The 12,728-nt window shown below is 45.0% G+C and overlaps 1 protein-coding gene across 2 annotated transcripts in view; it reads right to left on the bottom strand.

Annotated features, from left to right (window-relative positions):
• LOC124718792 (homeotic protein ultrabithorax-like) overlaps positions 1 to 3,687 on the bottom strand; it is a 903,761-nt gene extending 900,074 nt beyond the window's left edge. For both annotated transcript variants that reach the window (XM_047244398.1, XM_047244399.1), the window contains exon 1: positions 1,276 to 3,687. In XM_047244398.1, coding sequence (XP_047100354.1) covers positions 1,276 to 2,083 — 808 coding nt within the window. In that variant the 5' untranslated portion in view covers positions 2,084 to 3,687. The remainder of the gene's footprint in view (positions 1 to 1,275) is intronic.
• Positions 3,688 to 12,728: the final 9,041 nt, after the last annotated feature.

Below are 12,728 nucleotides of genomic sequence, written 5' to 3'. Positions count from 1 at the left end.
AATGATTTAACGGAGAGGGAAGGGTGCGTCGTAGAAAGTTTGAGCGCACGAACAACCGTCGCACGAAGAAAAAGAAGGCAAAATTATCCAAGAATATTTGCCGCGGAAAACTACGTTCTCATAATATTATGTGATCTACGCACGTCGTGACGGTTTTTGAGGAGGTGACTTCGGCTTTGACCGGCACGAGAGGGCCAGTGGAAAACAATACCGAATATTTGCACATTGTCTGATGTTGTTTCCCAGCTGAAATATTTACCTCAGCAGGTGTTTCGCTCACTAGAATTTCCATGAAGTGTTCACTGGACATAAAATAATTTCTACAAGATTTAGCGATGCACAAACGAGCCGAAGTCCAGGAGGCGCAGACGCAGAACTTTTGGAAGAAATTACTACTGCGACGCAGCGACATTCTGTGAGCAGGCACCTTCGGCTGTGGTTGTCCCCACAGTATTTACGACAGTAGGTGTGGCGGTAGATAACAGTCATTTCTTGTTTTCCGTAAAGATGTTATGGCTCGCAGACAGAAAGTTTTGTTTAAATAACACTGTCATCGATGAGATAGAAGCGTATTTTTGAGAACTTGGCAGTTCTTATTTTTTATGGGGGAAAAAATATGTCCGCAACATTGGGAAACATGTATATGCCCAGTGGTTGAATCTCAGAAACAGAGGTTCCGGTACAGTGATCTGTTGAGTTTGAAACTTACACTTCTTAAAACGTTACTTTACCACTCTTCTGCGTATTTTAAAAGTGTGAATACAACACTTGCTTTGCATCTCTTCAGCATCAGTGAAAATGCTATCGCACCACCTCTCAAAATCTGCGGTTCTGATTTAATTTCGTCAGAGATACCGGTATGGCATACCGGTGCATACCGTCACAAATTAAGCACTGTATACACCTAACTGGCAAGTATGTTGAAATGTCAATAACGCGGTTTTGAGACAAAAAGGCGTAAGTTGCAGTCATGGGGAGTTATTTAACTACCTCGTACAGGTGTTAGCTTCAGGCGAAAAGACACGGGATAACGTGTATCGACAAGGTTTCTTGATGAAGAAACGCAGTTGGAGACGCAAAGTGACGCAGTATGTTTGTGAGCAGATAACTTCGGCGCAGACTGGTGCCATGGGAATGAAGATTTACATGGACAGATATGGCGCACGAGATTTAAGGGAAGTAAATTTGCACTTTGTAACGGATCACGACAAGGTTTCGTGATAAGTGTGGGTCCAGATACGGAGTCCAAGAAGGAAGCGGCGGCGTGCGACTCACCTGCTATGGCCATCCACGGGTAGAAGGTGTGGTTGGTCGGCTGCTGGTGCACCACGGCCGGCTGCGCGACGGAGCTGTTGATGGAGCATTGGTTCCAGGAGCCGAGCGTCCCGCCCCCGGGAGCCGATGCCCTGCCGCCGGACGCCGCCCCCGGAGAGGCGGCGGGGTCTCCGCCGACGAGTCCCGCGTAGCCCGCCGCCGCGCCGCCCCCGGCGACGCGCGAATCGGGCGTGCAGGCGGCGGGCCGCACGGGGGCGCCCACGAGCCCTCCGCCCCCGGCGCCGCCGCCCGCGCCGCCCCCGCCTCCACCGCCGCCGCCCGCGCCGCCGCCGCCGCTCTGCCACACGTCCTTGGCGGCGGCGACGACGGCCGCGTAGCCGTTTTGGTGGCCGCCGCCCCCGGCGCCGCTGACGGGCGTCGTCGCCTCCGACTTGCTGCAGTCGGGCTTGCCCGCGCTGTAGTTGGCCACCGCCTGCGGGTCGCCGGCGCCCGCCGCTGCCCCCGCCGCCCCCGCGCCGCCGCCGGCGCCGTACAGCTTGCACGTGGCGGCGGCGATGCTGGCGTCGTAGGGCGAGTCTTGCGGCGGGCGTGCCGCCTGGTGCAGCCCGTGGTGGTGGTGATGGTGGTGCTGTGAAGACGTGTACGGCGACATGCCCAGGCCGAGCGGGAAGCTGCGGTAGGCGGCGGCGGCGGCCGCCGCCGCCGTCTGGTCGTGGTGGTGGCCGGGCCCTCCGCCCCCGGCCGCCCCCGACGCCGCCTGGTGGTGGTGCGCCCCGTAGAAGCCCGACTGCTCGAAGTACGAGTTCATCGTGGCGAAGTCCGTCGCGGATCTGTCGGGCTCGGCGACTGCGGGGAGCGAAACGAAGTCGCTCCTCGGCGGTCTGCCTTGGTACAGTGAGAAAATTTTTCCGGCTCGCGCGAACCCCGAGTCAGTGACCTCCCCTCCTCGTCAGCGCCGATCCCCGAAGAGCTGGCGCGCCTTCAGGGCTCCCTCCGGTAGCTTCTGGCTGCCCTGCTGCCGGAGACACTCATACAATTCTCACTGGGCGTCTTCTCTCTCCGCCGTTCACGCCGTCATCGAGACGACACTGCGCAGTCGGTGGGCCCCTTCTTGCCGCTGTCGACAGCCGCCGAGAGACTTCTTCCTGGAAGGGGGTGTGGCTGGCCGCTCTGACACACACACAGTACTGCGATACACGTTCGCGTCTTAGTTCCAAATCAAACACCAGAGCTCACCACCAAATAAACAGCAACTCTTCCACGGTGCAACAGAATTTCTGCCGCAACAGTGACACGAACCCAAAAGCACAGGTCTTAGAAACCGACGTCAACAAAATTGCTCTTCAGTACTCAGTCACTCGCCGGGAGCGGAATAAAAGCAGTGGTAAGCGACTGTCACAGCAGTCGAGAGCTGGGCTCGTGGTGACACATGGTGGCACTGTTTACACCTCGCGACAAGTCCTCGCCGAAGCACTCCGCGATCGGCAACATCTGCCAAAGCAAGCAAGACGCTTCCACAGCGGAGGGGGGAAAAACAAAAAAGAAAACGACGGTCGTAATCAAACAGTATTTCACTGCAAATGTCTCCCTCTTCTTTCTGTCTTTTCTGTTTTCTCTGCTCAGAGCCAGACAGGAAAAATAAACACTTTGTCACGCGGCAGAGACTACTGTCACTGGCAGTTAGGAACGCGTGCAGTCGCGTAGAGTGGCGGTAGAATTCACACAGCTTCAACCAGTTTCCATTACAGCCAGTAGTCACAGACACCGCGAATAAACCGTAGAGTTTCGCAAGCAGCTTCCCTCCAACTCGCAATCAATTGTCTCAAGAGTCCGTGGCTGATATTTTAATTGTTATGACAGCAATAAAAAAAAAGAGTGACTATTAATGTAGACACACCTCTTTATAGTCCATAACGACGTGATAATTGCGGTAATTACGACGTATTGCGGCCGACACAGCGTAAAAGTTTATGCAGTAGTAATAACAACAATAATGGCAGTATTTTATTGTTATTGTTTGTTATTATCGCTCAGGGACGTCAATAATGTGAGTGTCCTCGTTTTATAACAGCTTCCGCGATTCACAACTGTGGTACAGCTCCACTGTGGAGGTCGTGCTACTGTGCTCTGTCGGCGACAAGCAGCGTCGCTGTGGACCTGACGTTTTAGAACACGAAAAATCGTCACTGTTTTTATTATTATTATTATTGTTATTATTTTCGCCTCCCCTCCAGCGATGTGGGCGGAGGAGGCAGTGAGTTGGCCGTGCTGTCTCGCCGGCAGCAGTCGGAGGTGCCCGGAATGGGAGCGTCGACGCCGTCGTCGTCGTCGCCGGCGCCGTCGGAGAGCGCGACCGCTTCGCTTCCTGTTGCGACTGCACAGCACACAGCACTGCGATGGCGTTCGCCTGGCACGCGCGCACGCACAAGACTGAATCGGCGCGGCGCCGGCGGTGAGGCATAACCCGCCCCTGCCGCCCCTATCGGCCCCCCACCGCCACCGCTATCACGCCGGTAGCCGGCGGCCGCCCCTCCGCCCCCCTGCCCCCCGCCGGACCGCACCTTCCTCCCCCCTCTCCCCCTTCCCCAGCAGCAGCAGGCGCCACTCCATCCCCACCACGCCGGAACCTCCGCGTCTCCGGCGCGCGCGCTGCGTTCGCGTGCTGGGCTGTCCGTCCGTCCGCTTCGCTACCTGCCGGCGTATCATCCCCTGTGTGGGGGCGTACATCTGTGTCTGTGTGCGTCTGTGTGTCTGTGTCGATCTAACTCCGTCCCTCACTGTGTTGGTGACGTACTGTGTGAGACAAGTGTTGACAGGCCGGCTCTGAGATGTGTGACCCGTTCCTTATCGCTCCCGCTTCTGTGACAAATTTCGGCGGGTCGTGAGCAGCTGCAGTCTGTACAGTCCGGCGGCAGCTACTGTGGGTCCCTGGTTGGATTCCTGCCGGGAGCGATAATTTTCACCTGTGTTGAGAACTGTGCAGTCGGTAGGTACACGCTTTTCTTCAGGAGGGAAGTTGTCATCTACGCAGCACTAAATCGTATTTGTTTAACAGGGGTAGTTTCGGTCCTAAGCCCATCCTCAGGCACCAGAATATTTTTCTTTTCAAGTACGAGAGGAACAGCAATCTCTCGCTGCCTTCGTGAGGTACTGCTAGATGTTCTTGCGCGCGCGCCCGTGTGTCATATATTTGTTTAACAGGGGTAGTTTCGGTCCTAAGCCCATCCTCAGGCATAAGAATATTTTTCTTTTCAAGTACGAAAGGAACAGCAATCTCTCGCTGTCTTCGTGAGGTACTGCTGCGCCCGTGTGCAGGCGCGCGCGCAAGAATATCTAGCAGTACCTCACGAAGGCAGCGAGAGATTGCTGTTCCTCTCGTACTTGAAAAGAAAAATATTCTGGTGCCCGAGGATGGGCTTAGGACCGAAACTACCCCCTGTTAGACAAATATATGATTTAGTGCTCCGTGCGCATGTGACAGGTGTTGACATGTGGGCTCTGACATGTGGGCCTGCTCCTTATCGCAACTGCTTATGGGACAAATTTCGGTGGTCGGGTAAGGTACTGTGTCGTCCATCTATACAGTCCGGTGGCAGCGTTCCCGCTTCTCGTGCCCCTGGTTCGAGTCGAGATAGGAACAATAATCTTCGATTCTGGTGAGAACCGTCCTATCAGTAGGTACTGGTGGCATGCGATGACGAAAGGGAATCATTAAGGATCCTGTGGGGAAGAACGAGAACCACTCTAGTGAGACACGCAGATTTTAAAGTTGTAACGACAACAAAAATTGCAAAAAGGAATCTTTTAGGGATGGAAATGTCAGACTTGTTAAATGTTCTGGGCCATTATGTCTGGTCGGATCTATCTCTCATTGAAACCCTACGTTCTTAGAAAATATCTTCAAAGGGGGTTCTAACTTTATCGAACGTCCGACGCTCTCCTTGGCTAGCTACTAACGTCTCTGACTTTGAAGTCAGGGTGTGCATCGGACGTTCGAAAAAGTTACAATTACCTCTGAAGATGTCCTCCGCAGATGGGGACGAAACGTTGTGTTTCAATAAAAAATTCATCTAACCACGACACAGCATCCGGAACATTTTTTTTAAATCCGACGAACATAACTCAACAGAAAATTAATTATTATTATTATTATTATTATTATTATTATTATTGCCGGCCGTTGTGGCCGTGCGCTTCTAGGCGCTTCAGTTTGGAACCGCGTGACCGCTACGGTCGCAGGTTCGAATCATGTCTCGGGCATGGATGTGTGTGATGTCCTTAGGTTAGTTAGGTTTAAGTAGTTCGAAGTTCTAGGGGACTGATGACCACAGATGTTAAGCCCCATAGTGCTCAGAGCCATTTGAACCATATTATTATTGTTATTATTATTATTATTATTATTATCATTATTATTACTAGTATTATTGTTGGTGGTCCTCAGACATGATCCATACAGTCACCTTTCGATACATGACATGCTACATATTATAGTGACAACGGCTATCATAGTAAATAAAAAACATAACTACACACACACACACACACACACACACACACACATCCGCTCGCGTGAGCGTTCATGACTCACGTTCCTATCATACGATAAATGTTGAAAACATTCTCGGACTTGTTGCTACGTCGGTTCTAGATTAAACCTACAGCTTTCGACGATTACCACCTTTGCCTCCGTCAACTGCTCCTGACGACGTCTGTGGTGGTAATAATTGAAAGCTCGAGTTTTTACCAAGAACAGTTACTACAAGGAGTCCGAAACAATGCTTTACACAACAGTGTCGTCGCGAAAACTTCGTTCTCATATGAGAGAATATTTATGTTAATTTGTAGATACATTAAATTATAATGCGTTCAGCCGCTAGGGAAGTTTTCGTATGGTTGTATGGTTATATAGAGACACGTCATTCGTAGAGTCTTTATTCTGGTGGCAAGTGATCGATCTCGAAGCGCTAAGAACAGTTTCATTACATGAAATATTTATTTATCCACGGGTAGTTTCGTTCCTAATCCGATCGTCAGACATAAAAATATTAATCTTTTCAAATATACAACAAACAGAACTCTTCCACTATGTAGATGACTTCCTAGCAACTCGCTTGCGCTTGCGTGTGTGCGTTTGCGCCCAAGTGTGAAACAAGTGTTGTAAGGAAGGCTCTGGTATGTGGCCCCTACTGTGCGACAAATTTCGGTGGCCGAGTGCAGTAATCTATATCGCCTTGCTATACACTCCGGTGGCATGTTTAGTGTTTTCCGAGTGGAGGTCTCTGGTCGGGTTCCTTGTGGGGGCAATCATTTTTTGCCTTGTTGAGAACCGCGAAGTCGGTAGGTTACAGGCATCAGGAGATGTCCAGCTTGCTAATCGTGAGTTTGTTGCACATTTTCTTACAAAATGCCAACGTTAAGTGTGTGTGGTAGTAAGAATGAGGAAGCAGCCTTGTGATATAGGCAGACTTTGAAGTTACAACGGTATGTAAAATTCTGTAAAAAATACAGTTCCCATAAACGAAATATTTATCTAACTGCAGATAGTTTTGGTCCTAAGCTAATGATCCCATTTTCAGACACCAGCATGTTCTTCTTTTCCAATACGTGAGAAACAGCACTCTATCATGTTATCTTTTCGTTTTCGATGATCTCTCTTCCGCAGTCGCAGTTTTGGAAGTAATATGAGAGTTATTCCGTCTTTGTGACTGTAGTAAACTCTTGCAATGCTGTATGCTATAAATCGAACGTGTATAGAAAGCTTGAAAATAATGTGGGAGCAAAAATAGCTGACGACTGACGATTCTATAAATAAAAGCGAAACCAGCCTGCTCCAAAAACAAAAAAGCTTCAACACAGTCGCGAAAGACGGAATAACTCCAATAGCACGCTACTGCCGTGTCGGTGACGAACTGGCGTGTGTGTGTACATTTGAGGCAAGTATTGACAGGTCCTGTTCGTTACTGTGCATAGCTCTGTGACAAATTTCTGTGACCTGTCTATATAGTCTGGTGGCGGGGTTCACGCCTCGCAAGCGAGCGTCTCAAGGTGGATTCTTGATGGAAGCAGTAATTTTCGCCTCCGGTGTGAAATGTGTAGTTGGTAGGTGCAGGTACAGGAAACGATCGGCTATGCGCCAGTGTGGGAGATTGTGACCGCCTCTTCGATTCTGATCAGGTGGAGAATTACATTGTGACATATTCAGGCATCTGAAGACGACCTGGTAATCAATCGAAACTGTAATGACACCCTAATATATTAAAAGACGGTTTCTGTGCTTCCTAAATCAGTATTTCTAGACTGTGTAAGTCCCTGTAAGTGCATTTATGTGACTGCATCGCTAAGAAACACTAATGCAAGGCTGATTTTAAAGTGATAAGACAACTAATTCAATCGTAAATAGTTTCGGCCCAAAATCCATCTTCAGACACCGGCTTATTCCGCTATTTAGATACGTGAGAATTAAGACAGGTATGGTAGCGCCTGAATACTGATCAAGTTAGATTTACATGAATTGTTCATGTCATGACATTGTGACCCATTACAAAATCTTTATGAAGAGTAGAAAAAACGATGTATATCTTTTTGTATACAACTTATTTGCATCCACAATTTATGATTCTCACCTCATCATTGCAAAAAATAGACAAAACAGAAAATAAATAATCTATAGAGAAGGTTCTAAGTGCCATACCGGGGCACTGACTGGTTCTATGTGCCAACAGGGAAGTCTTTGTTTCGAGAGGCATTAATACAAAAGCACTACGTTTTATTTGTGGCAATACCAGTACAGAAATATAGCAGTAATATTTTAACTTTTAGAACTGTAGCAACCAAAAACCATTCCACATACCTCCTTCCAGGAGACCAACAAAGTTAATTTCAAGAAAAATTATTTTTAGTATTTACTCCTGGTTTTTACACACCTCCATCCTTCTGATTAGATGTTGCGAAATTTACTGCAGAATTACCTACGATGTTTAGGAAGAAATTACATCATCATCAACAGGTCTTTCCTCTTTTGACGATAATGATATTTTACCATTCTTCTGTCCACACTAATAATTTTTAATGACTACTTGAGATGGATGAGTATGACACTCTTAGGTGATAATATTTCAGCAGCATATTTAAAACAAAAGAAGTCAGTCGTATACGCTGGAAGTACATGAAATGGCTTTACAATTTTAGCTGGTCGGAGTTTCAATCTTTTGCAGTTTTCACAAATTTCTAGTGTTGTTGTTGTCGTGAGACACGAAGTTGTGTTTTGTGCAGCGGTTGGAAATATTACGAGTTTTACATATTGAAGTGCTGTACAGTATATTGTAACTACTTTGAAGAGATTTGTAATTCTTCAGGTAGAAAGTTTCATGGTACGTAAAATTTTGTATATTTTTAAAAGTAGTTTCATAACGTTTAGCATGTTAACACGTACTTCATTCGTCACGCACCATCTTTTACTTCGAAGCGGAAAATGTTTTTACCACGGAACGCGTGATATTTTCAGATGAACAGTTTCTTCAACCTCTCAACAATTTTCTCTGTAACGAAAAATGTATCTTTTGTTAGTTGCCAATATCTTCTATTACAAAATGTTTTAAGCTTGTAACTGATTTTTGATAATACTTCGTCTTAATCTGATTTCACTTCCTAAGTATTAGTATGCAGTAGAGTAATGATGTAGCACGTAGACTATTAAATACATCACGGTCACGATTTTTCTCGGTTGCAACACTTTAAATTTGCATACAGTATGCGTTCCTAAGTACATGACTTGTTGGAAAAATCTAACCTTTTCAGAGTAATTTTTGTAATTTTAGAAAAAGACTGCAGCAGGTATAAAGTGAAGGCTATCGTTTGAAAATGGAACAGGAAAATGTATTAAAGTACTGTTACAGGAGTGGCTAGAGCCGAATGATTTGCCGCTTGGAAAAAAATCTAGCGACATCATGCAACATATTACCCAAGAACACAGATGCACCGAAAACGTGATTTGTCAAAAAGTAGAATTAGAGCGCCTAAAATTTTCTCTCTAGACACACACGTATGAAGCAGCATTGTGTTTAAACCAACCTCTCGATGAAGATTATCAAACCCTATATAAATTTTCCAGTCAATCGTAGTTTCGTGGAATGACAAGTTGCGCAGCTCTACCTTGAACAACATTCAGTTACTGGAAGAACTTTCTTGGTTCTCAAGTGATTGAACAGGAGAATTCCCGAAAAGAAAGGGTTTATTTTCCGTCTGTCGATCGCTATTTTTATCAATTGATGCTCATCGGTTTCGGTCAGTGTCGCGCATTGTCTGATCATTTCTCGCAGTTACTCCACGGTAAGCAGGCTTAACGGAATACTATCAGTTTCACTATGTGACAGTAAAACTCCGTAACTACGAGAAATGTTCAGAAGATGGACACACTGTGTGAAACCGGCCAGGTATTCCCACAGCGACGGCAAACGCATCACAGTACTTTCAGACCTACACATCAGGGTTGCTGTATTATTCTGTCCTTTGTGTTGTACCTTTTGGCGGTTGCATATCATAAGCTTCTTAACTGTTGTGAAGGTACTATCACAGGAAAAAAAAAGAGATTGAAGGGGTAACACACAATAACTCATAATTACATTTTCACTCTGTAACGAACCGGTGACCATTGCTCCCTTATAGCAAAATACTCAGAAAATATCTGTGAACAGCCTATGAAATTTTGTTTGTGAAGTTGGGGTTCACCCTCCGTGTAATACGTAAGACTGGTAGGAAACGATCTTAGGTATAATGAGTTTCGGTTCTGCAGAATTAGGACACTGAAGAAAAGAAACTCATCAGTTACAGTCGGAAATATGTTTTGAGTTATCATTACTGATAGCAGGAAGTAAAGTGCAAAATTTCCCTTTTAACTGTTGTCCTATTGTGTGGTACTTCATCTATTCTGAAATTCTCTTCCATCATCCTTTCTATCCACCTGTTATAGTGTCTACTTTAAAAAATGTTTTGATGATGTCACTGCATTGTTACGAGTTGGCTTGAAACCTCGTCCCGTCCGTTTTCTACTATGCTACTGCAGCCGTGAGAAAAAAAGTCCTCGCGCTATTGCAGGTGTTCATAAGTAGGACAAATAAGTGCTGTAGAATAGTATTAGACAGAATATAACCCTGTGTGTCCAGATAGAAAACAGTGTTTTCCATTTTTCCTTCCACTCAATGCTGTGAACTAATGGTTCAGCACATCTCATCATACAATATTGTTCCTACTGATACTTTGAAATAAATTTTATGAGTAAAATATAAAGATATGTACAGAATTACTGCCGATGTCAATCGTATGCAACAACCCAACAAGCGAAAATATCTAACGCCGTCAAATTTACAAGTTAAAAGTACGTTGGTTGGTTAGGTGCTATTGATATCAGTAGAAATTTAGTACGTATTTCTGTACTTTACATAAAAGTCTGAAAACGGTCATCACTGACTAAAAACGGTATTATACGCTACTTTCAGGATCTAATACAGTAGTAAGGAATCTTTTCCACGTTTCTGGATTGCTGTGGTCGATCAGCGTTACAAAACAACTTTTTTCACGTATCAGATGAATGATAATATTGTGTGATTCAATCTCGAGATCACTGACCTTTGCATCTGAAAGAGATGAACCCTTGCTTCGTGTGCCAAGAACAGTAATGATAATATACTTGCGTTTGTAAGCCTGACACACATTGCGTTGAGAAAGGAAAAACGTAGCTTTTTATCGAGATACGTATGGTAGCGTTCTTTTTCTTAATACTGTACTCTTTGTTTCATTCACACATATTCTATTGATTGAAACCAGTAATTATGCCTTTCTTTCACTATCTAAGACAGTAATAAAGCATACTTTAAGGTTTCTGATAGTGTTCAGCTTATAAGAATTTTCTATTTCGTTTTAATTACTGTTATAAAGTAATAGATTTTAATTTACAAATAAGCCTCAGAACTAATGGAATAGTTACACGCATGCTACAAATGAACAGCAAAGCAATAAATGGTAATGTCATCTTACTGGAAGAGGCTGACGCGGAAACGACTCTTAAGTATAAAATTACGAAGCAAAATCATTTTTCCTGTATTTGGTTGTAATAATTAGAGAAAAGTCTATACGTCCAACATGATCACCTGATTCTTGCATCTAGGAGTATTTTTAAGCTGTCAGTACGCATACAGTCAGGAGTAAAGGATTTAATTAAGAATTACATCTAAATAAAGGAAAATTACATCACTTAATGATTTTATACAAGTTGTTGGTCCCTAGTTGGAAGAAAAAAATAACTTACAGACTTAACAATAAATAAAGTTATAGACTTTACAATGAGGAAGATAACTGGATCTTCCAGCTTAATTAACCAAAAACTTATCAAGTTTCGAAGTCTGCTGTAATACCACTTAAGTTTTCTTCTTGTCCATTAAATCCGTGAAACCAGCACCCGTTGATCGTATTTTAGCATCCGTGTTGTTAGTACCAGAACTGTGCATGTAGTTTTTAAACTACTAGTGTAAAAAAACGGATAAAACTGCGTGAATGAAATTATACTTAAAGTAATGCGAACATGGGGTATTTCAGACGTTACAACAGTGCAGAATCGATGCTGCTGAAAGAGGCAGTGAAACACGAGACTGAAGAATGAAAGCGTTAAACGTACTCGTACAACCATTTCAGTTCCTTACAACAACAATTCACAAGAACGCTTTCTCGTCAGCGAAATCTTATCATCACACCACGTAACTTGATAACCGTGTTGATAACGGTTACACATAACATTAGCGCCAAGAGAAATGGCACGATACTGGACACACACTTAGTATACATTTATTTTACTTTGTCGCATTTCCAGTTTCTGTACAAAGCTTTGTTTTGGTTTGCTCCAAAAATATTTCACGCGTGGAAATTTGCCTGTCTGTTCATCAAGCCTTGACTTCGGCCCATACAGCAATCATTATGCAGACGAATGAAATTTTGATGAAACCCGTGGTACAGAAAACGAAATGGACAGTAAGTAGGACACTTTGATGTTTTTTGTTTCTGTAGGATTATGGAGCTAAGTAGGTGACGGTCAATTCACTAGATCAAATGTTTAAAAAGGAATGTCCTTAAAAAGGTTCAAAATTTTAGTTTCTAAAATCCAGAATCTCTAAAAACCTGATAACCTTCAGGTCAGTCTCACTCGCTTCCACGAAGAAGCATAAAATACACTAAAGTTCGCCGGCCGCGGTGGTCTAGCGGTTCTAGGCGCTCAGTCCGGAGCCGCGTGACTGCTACGGTCGCAGGTTCGAATCCTGCCTCGGGCATGGATGTGTGTGATGTCCTTAGGTTAGTTAGGTTTAAGTAGTTCTAAGTTCTAGGGGACTGATGACCACAGTAGTTAAGTCCCATAGTGCTCAGAGCCAACCACTAAAGTTCCCATAAATGTCATGCTAAAAAAATGC

This window comes from Schistocerca piceifrons, chromosome 10 (genome assembly GCF_021461385.2).
Source record: "Schistocerca piceifrons isolate TAMUIC-IGC-003096 chromosome 10, iqSchPice1.1, whole genome shotgun sequence".
NCBI lineage: Eukaryota > Metazoa > Arthropoda > Insecta > Orthoptera > Acrididae > Schistocerca > Schistocerca piceifrons.
The sequence above is the reverse complement of the archived record's forward strand: the minus strand, read 5'-3'. Positions and strand labels throughout refer to the sequence as shown.